A 19,793-nucleotide genomic window follows, 5' to 3' on the forward strand; every position below is an offset into this window, starting at 1 on the left:
GAACAAACCATCGAGGACCGATTAATTCGGGCTCAAGTCAAGGCCAAGGATGCATTCATGTACTCCTCGGATGGTTGCTCTTCCAAAGTTTGTGTTCTTTACCTTATTTTATATCAAAGCATCATGATGTCACTGCCGGGATATCTGCCTCTTACAAAATGTACAACAAAATCATGGCATTGCAAGGATAAATAAATGGACAAAACTGGTATAATAATTTAAAGACCTATTTGAGGAATATTTTTCCACCTTTATCATCAATTGTTAGCACTGTTAGATGAGATTGCTGCATTACTATAAAAGCAGAGTTCTGCATGGTTTGCCCAGAAATAGAAAATAATACTTCAAATTACCTTGTTTGTTGAAATGATAGATAAAGTTTATTTGTTCTAGACTTTTAAAACATAAAAAAAATGGAGCTGGTCTCCTCAATGAGCACTGAGGTGGATGGGTCGTCACATTGCCATACACCTCAATGACACAGTGATGTCATTTAAAAATCCAGTATCCACACTGAGAATGTTGGCAGTGAGCCCAACACAATATAAAAAAACTTGATGACTGTTGTGACGGTATTACAAAGGCAAGCATTTTTCAGATTAAGCAGGAAATCAGACGACAAATACACTGGGACCTTGTACCTGCAACATCCATGTATACACAACGTGGTTTACTATTACTAACTGTGGTGATACAAGATGACGCCCCCTGGTTTGTGTGTACGTGGTGGGCTGACAGTGCAGTGAGAGGTCAGGCTCTGTTGTAACATCAGCTTCCTTAATGCAAATATGCCTGGATTTTGTCTTTTAAAAGGGGCAAATCACCCCGAAATCAAAAATACACATTTTTCCTCTTACCTGTAGTGCCATCAACCAGTCTGAATTTGTTGCGAGCCGCCGAGTGTTGAGATTTTTGCCTTCTCTCAAACATAATGGAACTTGATGTCACTCAACTGATGGTGCTCAAAGTGCTGAAAGTTGCTACATGAAGCTGCTCACAACAAGGCCTGTGAATTATCTTGATTATCCGGGTCATGATTTCTGAAGAGAGACATTGCTGATGAGTTTTTCAAATATATTTTTTGGCACATTGAGCACCACAAGCTGAGTGCCATGTAGCTGTATTACATTGGAGAGAAGGCAGACGCCTCTATGGCTGATATCAACATCCTGCAACTCACACCAAAACAATCTAATATGACAAACTGTACGACGGGTAAGAGGAAAAATATGGAATTTTAATTTTTTTTTGTATTTTTTCATTTTTTGAACTGTGCCTTTAAATAGTCAGCTGGGTACTGCTGGAAACCAATGTATTTGCACTTTGGAGACTTAGTGCAAGTTTATGTTTTAGTCAGACTTTGAATTTCAAGTGTTTGAAGCACAGGAGATGAGTGAAAATGAACCAACAGCTCCATCAAAGCATCACCTAAACTGACGCCAAGGCACGTTCACATTATGTGTGTAACACTATCTCGCAAACAAAAGATAAACAAGCCTACTGGCCTGACCTCTGTGGCCTTTTCCAAACCAGGACGCAACCATGTTTCATCCAAAATGTGTTTGGCAGAGCAAATTGGCAGAGTTGCATATACATGCATGTCTGATCTGCCTGTATGTAAAATCAGCACGTGCCCACATTCTCTCTTACAAACGAGAGACAACATTTGGTCATGTGTGTTTTGAATAAACTCTCTACAATGCAATTATTCCCCAAAAGAGATCTGTGGCAGTCACTGGCTTTGTAACAAACATTGACTAGTCTATAAAAATATTTAAAAATCCAGCTGTGCTGGATCAACTTGTACCTCTCCGTCTCAAATGTCACCGTCTACAAAGTGAAAACACAGAACATTCACAATGGAACAGTGTCAGTGTCAACAAAAAAAGTCCCATCTTAACAGTCGTGTGACTCCATTTAAGTACCACAGGAATATTGTCTTTGTTCTTTTTAGAACCAAATGTTACACATCAGGAGCAGAGTCCATAGTTTGTGCAGTATCACTGGCTGTGCAAACAGAACCTCCCACTTTGCTGACTAACAGTTGCCATGGTGATTCTGGTACCTGGGATGACCTCCCTTTACCACTGATGTCATCTCACACAGTTTAAATGTTCAGATGGGGGTGTTAGGCAAATGGCCATTCGAGCCTGTGAGTGCTCCATTACAAACTAGCCCACTGGCCTGTCCGCTGTGTGGGACTTGGCCGTTGCGTTTGCTAAGAAACTGGTTCCCCCTCAGGGCCTCCTGCTCCACAGGGGTCCTCCTGTCAGAGTCTCTGCTTGGAGTTCCTGCCTGCGGTGCCGTTCGGCTGCGGCAGCGCTGTCTGATGACATAGAGAAGCGTGGTGATGAGCAGACTGAGACAGAGCACCAGCAGAACTGACACAACCACCAGCTCCTTCAGGTAGCAGGGGCCTCTGGCCGACAGCAGGGCCTCCCCGTCCAGAAACTTTGCCTCTTTCTGCCCGGATTCCTCCGTCCACTGGGTCACATTTCTGCCCCGCTGCCTGGTGGTGGCCTGAGTGTCCCTGCTGGACAGTGTCGGCTCAGTCTCTCTTTGTTTTGGTTCTGTTCTTTTAGTCCCCACAGAGGTCTGAAGTCCGGGCCCTGGTCTGGCCACAGCCCTTGTGGTGGGTATGGGGTGTGTCTGAGGCCCAGTGTAGCTGATTGGAGTTTGAGCCACAGGGCTGCTCTTCTGTTTAACATGATAGATGGCCATAGTCTGTTGGTAGCCGTTCTCTGTGGACAGGCAGATGTAGTGGCCCAGTGTGGCGGGGGTGGCCACAAAGCTCAGACTCCCGTCCTCCAGGTGTAGGTACAGGTCCGAGGACAGCCGGCTGTTGGGACGTTCCCACAGCTGCTTGGAGAGCTGCGACGCAGCGGGACACTGCAGCCGCACCACTTCATTCAGAGACACTGACAGCAGCTCACCTGCAGGACATGAGGCTGATATACAGATTACTCACCAAAAACCCCAATACACCAAGAACTACACAACATCATCAAATATCAAGAAAGCTGCCTAAAGCAATCTCAACCTGCTAGAGAATCTGCTCGCCGGGAAGTAAATGCATAAATGTGCATGTTACATGAGCATGTCTAAAAGGCATCATTAAAGCGAAAAGGCTTCAAGCACACTGATTTTATTTTCATGCTGATTACATAATCTATGCAAAGCGTGAAACCTGTAACACAAATATGTACAAGGTTCCCGCACATTTTCATGGACAACAATTCAAAACTTTTCCATGACTTTTCAGGGACCCATTTTCTAACCAAACTTGCCTGGTGTTTTTTTTTTTATTTCATAATTCCACAATTTCATAAAACTACATTTTAATGGATCCTCTTCCAGAAAAACTGTGTGCAGACACAAAGTACATAAGTAAGCTGCTGTGATTGGCAAAAACAAGCATATCACAAGCTTAAGTGCCACACTGGACAATACATGATACTCTGAAGAACATGTCAATGTTTCTTATATGGAGTGTGTGATTAGTGTAGGCAAAGCAAAGCAAAGCAAAGCAGCTGCAATGAGTGAGTGACACTTACCCGGAGGCAGTTTGTTTGGACCAAATCTGGCTGTATGTGTGACTGAAACACTGTTGCATGCTTCTTCAACGTTCCCTCTGTCTATGTCCTGGCGTCTGAGGAGGGACAACTACAGTCAACAAAAAGGCTGAAACAACTGGTAACCTGAAAGGTAACCATCACAGGGAACTTCCATTTCCTGTTTTTACAGTTAACTGGCATTATTGTTTCGTTTCCTTTGCAGAAACCTGTCTCTCAAACAGCTCTTAATTCAGCCTAAAGAGTCTCAACTAGGAGTCTCAGCTCAGGGGAGACATGTTTTGTGGGTCACAGTGGCCTTGAATTTCAACCACCAAAATCCAATCAGTTCATTCTTGAGCCCAAGTGCATGTTTATTGCAAATTGGAAGAAATAGCTTCCAAGCTTTCTTGAGACATCGCTTCATGAGAGCGCTGAGGACAAACAACGCGAAAACATAATGCATCTTGCTACAGCCATTGCCAGCTCATAGGCATGTAAACTGGTCCAGTGTTCATGGAAAACTGGAGGAAAAATACCCAGAATAAACAAGATGGCAACAAAGGTACTTCAAAATCCAAGAAGAAATATATCAACAAGGAAGTAAATATTAAAAAGCCTTTATTGTAGTGGCTAAATCCTAAAAAGAGCCAATGTTTCAACTACTGTAGGTCTTTATTTAAAATCAGACAACTTCACCTATATAGTAGCAACAACCACAGACTGTATAAGAAACATGGACAGCATAACAGCTCCGAAAATGTAAACCGAAAACATCTCGATCGCCCCCTGGTGGCTGGCTGCAGTATAGGTCATAAACTACGCCCTGTTCCTCAAATGACTTGTATTATTTCTGCGCAACATATATGCCACATTTTCAACTTAATAATGTCAATAACAATCTTGTGGTACTCACAGGCTGCTGTGGGTGTTGGAGGCCTCCACACAGGCCCTGCTGGCAGGGTCCCAACCACAGAAGGGGTCTCGGGCCAGAACACACTGAGGACAGGTCCAGTAGAAGGAGCAGTTGGCTGTTGGGACCCTCACCACACCCTCTGATGTGCCAACGTATATCACACCCTGCAGCAGGACAAACAATTAGCGCAGTACTCTCAGATGATTTCACATGAACATGTTTGTGAAGACTGATCACATACGTCCATGCTACAAAAACTGAGATGATGATGTCTTATTTACAACTCAATATATTAATGTTAGTCAGCTTACTTAACTTGCTATATACTTGCTATATTTAGCTTAAAGATAAGAGTTTAAGGGGAATAAAGTAAATGTTGCTCTCAGTGTGTACCTTTGTTTCGGAGAGCTTCAGGCTTTTGACAGGCTGAGGCTGTTCAAACACCTGGACCTCCTCTATGATGTGTGCTCCGCTCTGCAGCAGCACTGCTTTATGCAGGTAACCAGATTCTGAAACACAGTTACGGAGAAAACGCTAGAGGTTTATGCAATGGTCAGATTTGATACAATTACAGCCCTTGTGGAGTTAGCAGTTGCAGCGTTGTGACAATAAGTTGTCTGACATGCCAGATTTCTCAGACAAACAATAAAAACGCACTGAAACGTTTAAATCTCCTGCAACAAAGCTGAAGAGTGGACACTGGGATATAAACACCTACCAGTTCAGCCAGAGAGACAGACGGAAGAAAGGCCAGAAAGCACAGTCCAGATAGCACATTTGATTCTTCCTGACCTACCTGTCAGTAGAAACAGCACAGTGTAGTCTCTGTTGTTGGCAGCCTGGACCCTCTGCACGGTCAGATGGCTGTAGCTGTGCTCAGCAGACACCATCGTCAGACTCCGTCCCACAGGTCGCACGCTGTCGTCCGCCAGAAAGTTTTCTTTGACAAAGCGCAGAGCGTTGTCAGATGCGTTGTGCAGACCACACTACAATGCACAAAGGCATTTTGACGTTAATAAAAATTGAACGCACTGTTTACAATTTAATTACATTAAAAGATACATGGAGGAAAGGTGAACCGCTTAACCCTTCGAAACCTGGATCGACATCGCTTTTCATGTGCTGCGTTCAAACATTTACAAGTATTTAATATTCTGAACTCTGAGCAAATTGGTTTGATTTCTTTCAAAAACATGGGAAAAAAGGCAGAGAAGAAGTTGGCAAAAAATGTCCCACATACTGCAAGATATTAGCTGATTCAGACAATTTTGGGAAAAAAATGTCAAGAGAGCTATATTTATAATTATAATAATATATTTAAAATTATTTTCAAAATCATTATTATTATTATTATCATTAAGCTGTTTTGGAGGTAATTTCCTTGTTTCTTTTTGTTTGTTTTTTTTTTAGCTTTTACATTTTTTATTTTATTTTCAATGTTTTTGCTAAGTTTCAGGTAATCTTGTTGTACTTTTTATTAATTTCTTGCTAATTTTTGGGTCTTTTCTTTTACGTTGCTAATTGCCCTCATGTTTTTAAAAGAAATCAAGCAAATTTGCCCAGGTTTCAAAGGGTTAACCACTATTTACCACTGATTAAATTCCTGTTCATATTTCTTTCCCTTCACAAGCGGACAGAGCTGAGCTTTGATATAAACTTTATATATTTGCACTTTTCCAACTATGTACTGTAATTGCTGCACAACAATGCCCCTCAGGATAAAGTTTCATCTTGCTGTTCCATTGTCATGCCAATTATAACCGGCCATTTACCTCTCCTGGATTTGCGACCTTCTCTTGAACCCATGTGCTCCACTGTAACGTGTCCCGGTTCAGAACTTTGTAGTTACCAGAGAAAACTGATTTGATGTCAGCCAGGCGGAATGAGCACACGACTGACCGTCCAGAGTTGACAGACCTAGTTTATGGAGGAAAAACAAAAACATGAAAGATGCTGAATGAGAGCTACAGACAAAATCCACATGATGCACACAATACAGCAGTCCATGTGGAGATAAATAAGAATGAAGACAGAGAGTTGAAGCACCACCTGCTCCAATGTGCTGTGCTTTGTAATTAAAAACGATCAGTAACATCACTTTTCTTGTATTGCTTTCAGACACCTTTCACAAGTATTTAAACATTTGACCTCAAAGCATATTGGTGCAATTGCTTTCAAAGACATGGAATAAAAACCAATGAGCATCTTGGTAAGAAATGTTTCACAAATTGCACAAAATTACTAGAAAATGATTTTAAAAAAGTTAGGAGGTAAATATAATTGCATATTTAAAATTATGTTACAAAATGATAATTTTTAAGCACTTTTTCCAAGTCATTTCCTAGTTGTTGTTGTTTTAATTTTTTTTCTTCCTTTTTTTATTTTTTACTAATCTTCAGGTAATTTTCTTGCACTTTTGCAATGAAATCAAGCCGAAAAGCCCTTTTTAAAAGAGTAAAGAAAAACCTTGTGAGAGGCACAAACACAACGCTGTGGGAAAACAGGCCACCTATAGCTCTGGAGAATGTCATGGAGGTATTATGGAGAAATTAGGAAATGCAGATTAGGCACTGTTATGGATCATGTCCCTTTGGTTAACTGACCACTGGGAGGTGAAGATGCCATAAAAGAGCGTGTCATCTGCAGGAGCTCCCTCTGCTGGTGGGAGGGTGTCTATGTCCTGGATCACATTGTAGGGCAGCTCGTTGTCAGCCTGACACAGCAGCTGAGCTTTGGCAAACGTGGTCCAGCGTCGCTGCAGAGTCCGCTGACCTCCAACATCACTCTGAGAGGAGAAGAAGGCATCAGACAAAAAACGAAGTTCTAATAACAAAAATAACAATAAAATTGGTGACATAAAGTGATAGTTCATATGTCTTGAAGTGAGGTTGTACTGGGTACTTACCAAACGTCGGTGTATTACCTACATCAACAACACGGTAGCTAAGCAGTTTACTGCTGTGGTTGGCGGTTAGCCACCAAAAAGAAGTCTCACCTATATAACAGCTTCATATTCCTGTTGAAAATCACTGTCCCACTTTAAGGTAAAGAAGTGAAAATACTCGTAATATGGTGTACATGTTAAGTGATATTGATTATTTTGGGTGGGACTTTTTTAGGTGGCTTGAATGGATTTTGTTGCTGACCTCTGCACAGCAGGACACTGCTCCATGTCGGACTTAAATCTGGTGCTCCAAACTGGGGGCACGCCGACAGACATCTACTCTCTATGTTCCTTATACAACTCCACTTAAAAAAAACGTAACTGTCCCTTTAAACTGCTCGTATGTGCCGCTGAAGCACAAGTGTGGTTGTGTGAGATCTTGCATGCGGCACACCGTTTAACCCTTACCATGCAGATCTGAGAAACACGAGAAACAATGAATTTGTCGATGAAGTCGTACTCTCGGCCCACTTCGCTGAAGAAGAAGTAGATTTTCTCCTCATCGGGAATGAAACTGGAGCTGATGAAGGTTGGATCTAGAGGAAACAGGTGGCATGAAGTATGCATACAATCTAAATTTGTCAGAATATGCAAATGTAGGGCTTTTGATATAATAAAACAACTTCTTGTGACTTGAACCCTTTGAGGCCATGCATAAAAATCCCCTGTTGATGTGGAACAATCTTTTCAGTGATGTCAGAGACATTTCAAAGTTACCACAACAACCAAAACAAACAATGGGTGTGTCATATGTGAGCTCAGTGGTGGACATTAAACACGACGGCAAAAATGATCAAATTATATTTTGATACTACTTCCTGAATTCAGTTACCTCAGTGTATATTCCATTACAAGGCCATTGAGGGACACCAGCTGGGTTTGTTCTCGTCTTTCTAACCGCGGCCAACACATGTTGTTTGTGTTTTCACTGTTGGCAGCTCACGGCCCTCACATGCTATCTGCAGTGTGATCCTGTTAAACTGTGCCTTTTGGATAATGTCAAGCTAGCTGTGGAACTCTCACATTGTCAAGTGCTCAGGAACTGACAAAACAACTGACGAAGAGTAAAAAAAAAATTTTAAAATTTGAGTGAATACAAAAATCTGAATGGTGCAACATGTTTATTCATTAATATAATTGTATTCACAACTGCTATTACTACCATATGTTTCACTCTAACAGACATCAAACTCACCCTCCAGCCATCCTAACGTATCATCTAACTTCAGGTCAACACGCCTGCCCTCGCTGAGGTGCCGGGAGATGACTGGCCGGTTCCCCCTGTAGTCTGCCACTGTGCCCGTGTACAGCTCTCCATCTGAGAAACAGAGGAACACTTGAAACAATACTGAGGAGCATCGGTGAATATCACAAAATATATTCAGCCATGTACCGTTAAAACAAACTACTATTAGTTTGCTGGCAGGAAATCATAGAATATAACAAATACAGCATATTAAAACAGACAGCCGGTCCATGATGGGCCCCGGCGGTCCGTGTATCATCCATTCATTCAATTATTCAATTCTTTCTGGAAAACCCAAAAAACAAAAAAACTAGGGACAATTTTGTTTGTTTTTCTGTATAAACCAAACCATTTGTTTTCTCATTATCTGCTGGAAAGGAAAAGTTCCAACACTGGTAACAAGTACTCGATCTGCTTCTATCATCAATTTTCCCTGCATGTTTGGAATTACAGTAAATCTCTCCACATACACTGAGAAGCAGCCACATTTTTCTTTCAGCTTGCCTGAGCTAACATTTTCTCATCAGCTGTGGCGTTGCAGCCTTACCTACCTACGATGATAGCAGTGTTGCGTTGGTAGGGGTCATAGGGGCAGCGACCTCTTCCTTCATCAGGCTTGAGGCTCATCGATAACGTCTCTGAATTCTGGAAAGAAAAAGAGGAAACAGCGGAGCTGATATCTTACTAAATTAAAATGTATGGAGCAACCAGATCACATCAGATGTATGCTAAAGTCCTTAAACAGTGAGCCTTATCATACTGTCACAATGTTAAACAAATCAATAACTTTAAACCTCTGGACAAGCAAACTTACAATGTACATGCAGCGTGGACTGAAGGCAAATGTTCCACAGGTATAGATGTGGGTGGTGTTCAAGAACTGCAGTACACGAATGAAATTGGGACAGTCAGCCTAAAAAAAAATTTAAAAAAATACACACAGAGGCCATTAAGTTAGACGTTTCAGTAAAACCAAGAAGTACAGCAAGCAGCGTGTGTGCCTAAAGCAGGGCTTTTGAATTTTACAGAACATTAAGATCTCGTCAAAGTAAGCTTCACCCACTAAATAAAAGATTATGAGACACTCATAAACGTCGCTCGTTAAACAAATAGTCATTGTGGTGCTTCTGCTTGTTAAAAGAAGCATTAGCTGTATGTTAATGACAGCCTCGTCTTGTTTGGTTGGTACATTAAGTCAAAGGAGATGTTTTGAAGTTTGAACTTGAATCAGTTTGCAGTATTTGTACATCAAACCAACTACTTACCATTTTTTTGCCTTTCATGGAGCATTGTTCAAGGTCTTTCTCTGAAGGGCTCCAGTCCAGCTGAAAGAAGAGAAAAGCAACTGAACCACAAACTTCAGCTGAACAATGAAACTCCCAGGACGCATTAAAAACTTTGCATTTTCCATTACAAAGCTGTGGTTTATGTGCAGGCGAGAGGAAATCAATTCAGAAGGACATAGCAGCTAAATGTAGCAGGTCTTGATTTCTTCCATCTATATGTTTAATACTGAAAAGGGTGCCACCCACTTTATCTATGCAGTTCTGTTCTTTTCTCCATTTACGTCTTTTGAAGAATCTCAAACAGGCAGATGAGTCATTTCCAAAAAATCTCTAGAGCTCTACAAAATTGTGTTTGAATAGTCAACTATATGTTCCTATTTTTTTGTTTTAAAGTTTGAGGAAGGAATTTCCGCAGAAATTTCAACAGGAAGTTCAGCGTGACAGCGACGATCGCGAAATATTGTCCACAAACCAAGTTTGTTGTCCGGGCTAATGCGTGCTAACTACACAACAGCAGAATGAAAATGTGCAACATTTTTTGCCGTCACTAGATATCAAACAAAAAACAGACACCATATCCAATCAAGTTGCTATGAGCTGTAAATTTGTGAAAGTGAGGAGCGCTCACTCTGCAGCTTCATTTGGGGACCAAAACATTGCAGAGATATGGTCTCTCTGAGGCAATTTTGTAGTGATTCAACTTATCCTCTTAAATTCATTCAACTTAAAACTTTACGTGGTCTGTATCATTCTGAAAGGTCAGCTTTTTTTTAAACCAACATGGCCCAGTTCAAACTTTTGTTTCAAAACAAAACTCATCTCCTCTCTGACATGATTTTGACATGAGATGATTTGCAACCACTAACTCTTTTTAGGTTAAAACAAATAGTATTTTTAAGTGGTCGCTTCCCTACCTTACTCCTCATTATGATGGCGTCCTTGTGGCTAACATCCAGCGCTAACACAGCATCCCGGGCCCCAACATACAGCATGTCTCCGTCCTCACTGAGCAGCAGCGTTGTGGTGTTGCTGACATCATGGCTACTGAAGCGTGTGAGATGTCTCCCAGGACTACCTGTTGTTTCACAGCAATTAACACAGGGATAAGGTTTTTTTTCATTCAGTTACCAAAGACAATTAAAAGCACCATTACCACCATAGAGCATTCATTGCCCAGATGTCAAAAATCCCTGAATACGTCGACACTGGTTTTCTTGTGCTGCATTCGATCACCTTTCACAAGCTATTAGACCCTTTGAAACATGAGCAGGTTAGTTTGATTTCTTTTTAAAACACAGGGGGAAAACAACATGACCAACTTGGAAAGAAATGTCCCACAAATTCCAAGAAATTAGTAAATGCGACAAGGAAATTACCCACAAATTAGGATTATTAGAAAATTATCCAAAAAATAGAGAAAAGTGTCCAGAAAACTATATTTAAATTTTATGTTTTAAATTATATTACAGAAAAAAAAGACAAAGAAAGAAAAAGACAGAAAGACACAGTTTTTAGGTCATTTTCTTGGGAGTTTTTTGTTTGTCGTTTTCTTTTCTTTCTTTTTTCATGCTTGTTTTTCTTTAGGGGTAATTTTCTTGTGTCTAACATTTGTTTTCAAGCTGCTCATTGCTTTCTTCCCATGTTTTTGAAATAAATCAAACAAAATTCTCACAGGTTTCAAACAAAAAAACAACACAAACTCACCCATGGGGAAGGAGACTCTGGGGGTCAGTCTGGACAGACACGGGCTCAGAAAACCCAGCAAGGCCACAATGACGGACAGCAGGCTGGGATTCTCCATCACAGCAGGAATGAGGGAGTCTGACCTTAATTACATTTAAGGTCAGAGGTCGAGCACTGGGTCCGATGTTCATCCAGAGTGTCCAGGACTTGTTAGAAAGGGTGGAGATCGTAGCTGAAGCCACAAACTCTGGTTTCTACAGCAGACCATCACTGGATCTGAGAAAAGACAGACAAACATGTTGTCTTCTGTGCTCCACCATCGACTTCATTTAGCAAGAATTCCTTAAATTTCAAAGATTCATTTCAGATGGGATTTTTTTTTATGACAGCATTGAGCATTCCCCATCGTACATTTCCATCATAACCGCATCAGTTACAAGGGAAGGAAATAACAGTGGCCTCCCAGTACGATACTATCGCGATACTTAGGTTACAATACAATATTGCAATTTCAAATGTTTTTTTTGCAACATACTGAGTATTGGGGTTACATAATGTGCGATATATTAGGCTTGAAAACTTTTTTTTCAGCTGCAAATTAAGAAAAAAACATTTGTTTTTATCTAGTAAGACAGAGTTTTAAATCATTTTTATTGCAGCAACATGTATCTAGTGGATCAAAAAACAACTGATTTTATTGTTCTAATGAGTAACAAAAAGTTTCATGTCTATTTGCAACATTAAACAATTTTATAATGTAACATAAATACTTGGTGTTCTTTTCATAATAATAATGATAATAATAATAATAATAATAGTACATTTTATTTATAGGCTCCTTTCAAAGCACTGATGGACACCTTACAAGACACAGTTAAAAACAAGCAGCAAAGCATCCATAGATCATAAAGGCAAACAATCATTAATAAACAATAAAGGAAACTTAAAGGTAAAAAAAAAAAAAAGGGTGTTTCGATACAATATTGCCACCAAAAACATCACAATAAGTATAATGTATCGATTTTCCCTCCACCGCTACCAATTACTCAGTGGTGATTAAAGTAAACACATTTGCACACCCACATGTAATTTTATGCTGCTTAAATTCTGAGATGTCATTTACGTTGATAAAAATAAGCAAACATGAAGCATTAAAGCCAATGATCTGAAAGCATGAGTGCACTTTTCATAACAAACACATCAAATCTCCAGCTGCTCCTTACAGAACATAACATGCCTGAACATGGGGGGTTAGGAAAGAGAGCCCAGAAGATTCTGTTTACCTCATTTTTTATTTATTTTTTTTTGGGCTGCTTTTTTTCCCTGATCCTACTGCTGCGTATCGCTCCGGGGTGCATCTTGTTATCTTTATCCAATTTGATGCTTATATACCGCTGTCGTCCACGTGTGTTCTGTCTGACATTAAGCATGCTGAAGAGGACTCTGTCCGAAATGTCCACGCAAATCAGTAACAGACAGACGTGATCCGAGGCTGGCGGTGCATTAACCCTTTGGGTATCAGGATGCTGTATAAAACTTGCTGTATGTCTGTGTGTGGAGAGCTCTAAGTTGCTTCATGTATCAGTTCTATTTGTACTCTACACAGAATTTTAAAATCTTAAGCATGTTTCTTCACACAACTTTTTACAAGCTGTCATTTTAGACTATGTGTTATGTTAACTAAAGCCATCAGCTGTCTATCAGAATTCTGTGGGTTGTAAAAAGTTGTGAGGACAAGTGTCCAAAATGGTAATTGGGCTGCATTTACATAGTGCTTTTCTAGTCCTCGTAGCGACCACTCAAAGCGATTTACAACACAAGCACCATTCAAACACACATACACACATCGGTGGCCGAGGCTGCCAAACAAGGTGCCACCTGCTCATCAAATTAACATTCACATGCACTCACACACCGACAGTCCAAGGACATTTCGACATGCAGACTGCAGGGGACAGGGATCAAATCACCCACCTTTCAGTTGGTAAACTGCTCTACCTCCTGAGCCACCCCGGTACTTATTTGCAACTTCAAAAGGGTCATTTATTGATTTAGAAAGTCTGTTATTGCAACAAGTTGCACCATTTCTGATAAAAAATTTAAAAATTCCCATGTAAAAGCTATCATGATCATTTGTGTTTAAGTGAAGGAAAGATTCAATATTGATTAAATCTTTTGCTTTTTAAGACCTTTTCAAAGGTGATCTTTAAACCAATTTAAGACGGATTATAGGACAAATCATTCTCTTCTTATTCAAACACATGTAAGTATAAAGGTAAGTATAAATATAGTCCCATGAGGAGGTATGTTTTATGTAGAAATATGGTTTTTAGAGTATGTTGTGGACTTTCATGCAGATGTGAGCTTAACTTATTTAAGGCTGCAACTAAGAGTTATTATTCATCATTGATTTATCTGCCCATTATTTTCTCCATTAATTGATTTTGTCAATAAAATGTCAGAAAATACTGAAACATGTTCTGTGTAATTTCCGAGAGCCCAAGGTGACATCTTCAAATGGTACGTCCAAAAACTCAAAGCTATTTTAGTTTGTCATCTAGGACAAAGGAAGCATTAAATTATTACATTAAAAAAGCATGAAACAATTTATTTTTTATCACTTTTTTCTAATAGTATGGCTATCACTGTTGTTTGTTGTAGATGTATGCATATTTCTTGTGTTCTTTTCATTAGACTGGGTGGTAAAGTATGGATTATGATCCAAATATAGTTTTGGAAAGTTACACCACCATCAGAGACATAATTATCACTGTTGAATATGTACATGAAAAGTTTCAGAGTAAGACAAGTATGTGAACATTTTTGTAAACAGTTACCTTATTCTGCTTATTTGTTGGAACTAGTTTAACTTTTAGTTTGTTTATTTTGTTTTTATATGTCTGAAATAAATGTTCGTCATTTTCATTGAACAGCTCTTTTACGTTGTGTGTTCTGCATGTACTGCATTTGTGATATGTGTTGAATGAATAAAAAGTTCCCCAAAAGGCATGAAACCAGCAATTGTTTTTGGCTTTTTTTGCCTAAAAGACTACAACAACTACATGGTTATCAGAACAGCTGCTAATTCTGACTAATCGATTAATCAACTAATCTGCAGCTCTAAACTCATTTTGACAAAAATAAATTAAAAGATGGATAAATAAACTCAGATGTTGTTTGTGGCAATTCAGACCTCCTCAGAAATGAGAATTTAACAGTATTTCATGACTTATATATGTTTTAATTGAATGAAAGACTCCCTGGCGTGTTTACCTATTTACTACTAATACATCCCTCTTCTTATGGTTATTTATAAACAAACACATGTATGCTTATGTTCTGCCAAACATCGCTTTTTACAGATACCATACCGACATTGAAAAAGAATAATCCAAACACCTTTTAGTAAAACATCAGCAACAAACATGGCTAAATTAGCTTCAGCTTTGTTGTCTTTGTTTGGCTGCATGTCATTTATATGTTGCAGCACTGTGGGCACACTACAAAAAGATAACTGCGTAGCAAACATTAGCAAAGATAGCAATCTCCTCTGGGCTGAAACACAGACACAGTTAACAATTATCTGTAAACTAAACACGTGGTATCCGAAGTTCAGCTGCAGTCAGATCCTGCTGCTAACATTTTTACAACCAACACGTTAGCGTCCAGTGTTAAAGCGACGAGCTGTGGTGTTTTACGTGCTGAAACTCACAGCTGGGGCTCGTATTTCTCCTCTGTGCAACAAGCTACAACGAGCCGTCATTTTTTGTAAAGCTCAGAGACAAACAGCACTCATCCAACAGATAGTTAAAGTGATCTTACATCTCTGTGGGTGGTTTCCTTCACCGCGTAGTTTCCTTTCTGCTCTCCTCTCAATGCTCAAAGCGAAAATCCACAGTTTCGTGACTGTCCGTTTCTGCACCGGTGAAAACTGAACAGAAGAAACGTGACCCGGTGAGGAAAACGCTGACCGCGGTTGAGCCTTTACTATAACAACAAAGCCTCAGAGCCATGAGCCTCCTCCCATCTGAGGCTCCAGCAGGCTCCAGCCTCCACCTACAGGGCACCAACACACATTACAACCACACACGTTACAGTCACACACCTGACAATCACACGCACAACCACCACACACGTTACAGTCACACACCTGACAATCACACGCACAACCACCACACACGTTACAGTCACACACCTGACAATCACACACACAACCACCACACACGTTACAGTCACACACCTGACAATCACACGCACAACCACCACACGCGTTACAGTCACACACCTGACAATCACACGCACAACCACCACACACGTTACAGTCACACACCTGACAATCACACACACAACCACCACACACATTAGTCACACACCTGACAATCACACACACAACCACCACACATGTTACAGTCACACAACTGACAATCACACATACAACAACCACACGCGTTACAGTTACACACCTGACAATCACACGCACAACCACCACACGCGTTACAGTTACACACGTTACAACCACACACAACAATCACACACATTACAACCACACGCATTACAGTCACGCATGTTACAGTCACGCACATTACAGTCACACACCTGACAATCACAAACATTATAACCACACGCGTTACAGTCACACATCTGACAATCACACACACAACCACTACACACATTACAGTCACACACCTGACAATCACAAACATTATAACCACACACGTTACAGTCACACACGACAATCACACACACAACCACACACGTTACAGTCACACACGTTACAACCACACACATTACAGTCACACACAACAATCACAAACATTACAACCACACGCGTTACAGTCACGCATGTTACAGTCACACACATTACAACCACACACGTAACAGTCACACACATTACAACCACACACGTAACAGTCACACACGTTACAACCACACACATTACAGTCACACACGTTACAACCACACACATTACAACCACACACGTTACAGTCAGACACATTACAACCACACACATTACAGTCACACATGTTACAGTCACACACGTTACAGTCACACACATTACAGTCACACACATCACAACCACACACATTACAGTCACACATGTTACAGTCACACACGTTACAGTCACACACATTACAGTCACACACATCACAACCACACACATTACAGTCACACAGACGTTACAACGACACACATTACAGTCACACACATCACAACCACACACATTATAGTCATGCACATTACAGTTCAGTTTGGGGACAGAGACAGACCACGAAAGACAGTCAGCACCACAGAAATACTCACTGGTGCTCTCTGATTTCTTTTCTCCATCACTTGACTGCCCAGCCCATCTACACACCTGTTCCCACTTTACTCATTAACCCTGCAGTGACCTCTCAGTCCGGCTCGGTTCCTTTACCTTCCAGACCATCAAAGTTTCAATGTGCGTCTTGCCTTTTCACTGTAGCTTCTGTTAGCTGCTGCCTGGAATCTGTAAAGTGTCACCTGGCTGTTTTGAACCTCTGCCTGATCTTTGGTTCCCCTGCTGGGCCCTTTGGATTTGTTTGCCTGTTTGGATTGCGTTGTTTTGCCCTTTGCCTGCCCTGTACCTGCCAGTAAACCCACATGCCCAGACTGAATCACTGAGCTCATCCTGTCTGCCTGATTTGTCAGTGTTTGGGTCCAATCCATCTTCCTTTTATTCAGCGCATTGTGACAGGAAGATGTTATCCCATTCCATTTTAGGTGTTTTTGGAGCTTGCTCCATATGCAGGACTAAAAGTCCCTCTAAATCTTTCAAAACCTTTAAGTAACATATCTGTAATATGTCTTTGGCAGGTCCACAGTCTTTACGGAGTGGTGATACTAAATATAGGACTTCTCCTTGTTGTTGATTTTTGTTTTGTTTTGCAGTTTTTCCTGTTTTCTCATTGTTTTCCATCACAATTATTGTCATTATTTTCTTGGTTATGAATTTGTGCTGTTGTTTTTCCTTTGTTGATTGCTGTTTTATGTGTAGTTTTCCTGATTTCTTGTTGTTTTTCATTCCTTTATGCCTTGGATTTTGAATTATTCGTTTTAATTTATGATGTAATGTTTACTAGGTGCTACCCTGGTAGTAGCTAATAGGGATCTAAATAAATAAATAAACCCAACAGACTTAACAATGGTCCTTATTCACTTTGAGTGGACACAAACCTAACTTGACATCACCAGACCAAATCCGAAATGCCAGTTAGTCTGGTACCTCTGAGTTCATTTCGGATTTCCTTGACTATAGACGAAAATGTCACTGGATACAGTTGAAAAGACAGAGCAACAGAACGTGATTTAATGCTTAGCAACATAAAACATGCAAACAGACTACGGCGTGCAAGAATGAGCCGTGATAATGTAGCATCACTATTTTTGTGAATGAGTTCGGCTGTTTTTGCTATTAGAATTTGAAGGTGTTTTTACTCACTCTAAAATATCTTAAACAGGATTGATTGACTTGTTGATCCTCAAAAGTGTTTCAATGGATGGCATCTCTTTACAGTCATTGTCTCAAACTCTCCTCAAATTAGATGAACGGTTATGATTGGCCCGTCAGATTTCAAGTGGCTGAAAATCTGTCCAAAGCGAAGGCGGGCCAGATGCATTGGCCAAAGCTAAAAAAGCACAAGCTCGCAGATTCTTCTGACTCCCAGACTAACACAAAGCCACAGTCACAAGATCCTAAGATATGTCAGCTGAATAACACATCTAAAATATTTCCATTTGATAATTTTTTTTACTTACTAAAAAAAGCTGCAATACGACATTGAAACAATAGTATGCAATGCTATCGTGCATAAAGGAGAGTGTTTTTTTGATAGGAAAAAAGTAAAGAAAGTTGCAAGGGTTAAAACCAGTTATTAAGCTGTACCTGTTGGGTATCCGTTGTAATATTTTATTGAAGAATCTTCGGATGTTTGGCTTCACAGTCGCCACCGGGTTACCTCATCTGCTCAGACTCCTTCGTTTAAAAAAAACAGCTATTCCTGTTGAATTGGTCAAACAACTTTATGCACACTGAGGATTTTGCTCGCTTAGACGGTCCATTTTCGGCTCTTCTTAAAGCCACTGCTATTTATTCTCCACCCAGCTTCAGCTTCCAGTTCCTCTGTTCATCAAAATGTGTGTTTAATGTCTCATGTCAAACCCTTACAGATTAGAACAAAGCAGTAACTCCAGTACCAAATTTAGGTTTAAACTATGGCATGTAAAATTAGACTGCAGAATTAGTCATAGGCAGGTTTCATTGTGAGCGCGGCGGAGAAAGGAGTGGGTAAGATGGCTAATGAGGAGAAAAGAAGATTGGAGAGGATTAGCAGTGACCTGGAAAGAGCCATGTGGTAACAGGCTGTACGCCTCCCAGCGTCAAACATGAAGCTGCTGGCACACAGGTCGATGCTGAGCAATGAGCATGAGACAAGAAAAACACTGCAGTGACAGAGGATGAGCTTGAAGATGAAATCCGAAAGACAACAGGTGGTGAAGTAAAGGTCGCTGGCCAAACTTTGTCTGACTACAATCGTTTGGAGGCAATTCAGTTCGTGCAACACCTGCAACAAAATGTGTGTGTTTGTGTGTGTGTGTGTGTGTGTGTGTGCACATTCAATAAAAGAATACTTAACCCCCCAAATAAGCATTTGTATATCAATTACTCAGTCCATTTTATGCTGTATTTGTGAAGAAAATGTTGTTTTTCCTGCTTGCCTTGCTGAAGAAAGAATTCAACACGGAGAACATTTGTTAAGAACTGATGTCATTCAGGTTTTTGTTCTTCAGTTAATCAAGAATGCAATGCATGGTGTTGCAGGTCCGCTGCATCCCAGTAAGTTGCCAGGTTTGCAGGCATTTCACATGAAATCACCCATTCATGCTTAAAACACAAGATGACTTCTAAGTATCTAGAAAGTCAAGTCCTTTAGAATCATCCGTCTCGAGTCTAGATCAAGTCTCAAGCCGTGAATACCGAGTCAAACTTTAGTCAAAGTTTTTATCATCGGTCAAGCAAGTCTCAAGTCCTCAAATTTGCGACTCAAGTCCTCCACCTCTGCTTTGAGGTGAGTATCTCAACATCCTTCTAGTAAATCATGTATTGAATATTCAATTGCATTGGACTGTTGAATTAATCTAGTAAACA

General features: G+C 40.4%; 1 protein-coding gene across 7 annotated transcripts; it reads right to left on the reverse strand.

Moving 5' to 3' along the window:
* Window positions 1-354: 354 nt before the first annotated feature.
* sema4ab (sema domain, immunoglobulin domain (Ig), transmembrane domain (TM) and short cytoplasmic domain, (semaphorin) 4Ab) lies at window positions 355-18,891 on the reverse strand. Of its 7 annotated transcripts, none has more exons than XM_088090185.1 (16): window positions 18,531-18,891; window positions 15,449-15,557; window positions 11,648-11,902; window positions 10,858-11,018; window positions 9,923-9,982; window positions 9,472-9,570; window positions 9,209-9,302; window positions 8,607-8,729; window positions 7,820-7,947; window positions 7,071-7,252; window positions 6,240-6,384; window positions 5,264-5,453; window positions 4,861-4,976; window positions 4,468-4,631; window positions 3,555-3,649; window positions 355-2,948 (listed from the first exon to the last, which is right to left on the reverse strand). In XM_088090185.1, exons 3-16 carry the CDS (start codon window positions 11,742-11,744, stop codon window positions 2,116-2,118), a joined length of 2,487 nt encoding a protein of 828 aa, XP_087946311.1. In that variant the 5' UTR covers window positions 11,745-11,902; window positions 15,449-15,557; window positions 18,531-18,891; the 3' UTR covers window positions 355-2,115. The 7 variants fall into 7 exon arrangements, with proteins under 7 accessions (XP_087946311.1, XP_087946310.1, XP_087946309.1 ...); XM_088090184.1 differs by lacking the exon at window positions 18,531-18,891 and adding an exon at window positions 16,928-17,112; XM_088090183.1 differs by lacking the exon at window positions 18,531-18,891 and adding an exon at window positions 16,868-16,931.
* Window positions 18,892-19,793: the final 902 nt, after the last annotated feature.

This window comes from Plectropomus leopardus, chromosome 17 (assembly GCF_026936395.1).
Source record: "Plectropomus leopardus strain MGB_pleo_1.0 chromosome 17, ASM2693639v1, whole genome shotgun sequence".
Taxonomy (NCBI): domain Eukaryota; kingdom Metazoa; phylum Chordata; class Actinopteri; order Perciformes; family Serranidae; genus Plectropomus; species Plectropomus leopardus.

Excerpts from the sequence above, each read along its gene's own strand:
- sema4ab (XM_088090186.1), bottom strand. The coding sequence starts at position 11,744 with ATGGAGAATCCCAGCCTGCTGTCCGTCATTGTGGCCTTGCTGGGTTTT. Across the intron at positions 7,948-8,606 it reads TACGTTAGGATGGCTGGAGG|ATCCAACCTTCATCAGCTCC; the intron begins GTGAGTTTGATG and ends TGTTTCCTCTAG. Across the intron at positions 6,385-7,070 it reads GGCATCTTCACCTCCCAGTG|GTCTGTCAACTCTGGACGGT; the intron begins GTCAGTTAACCA and ends TCCATAAACTAG.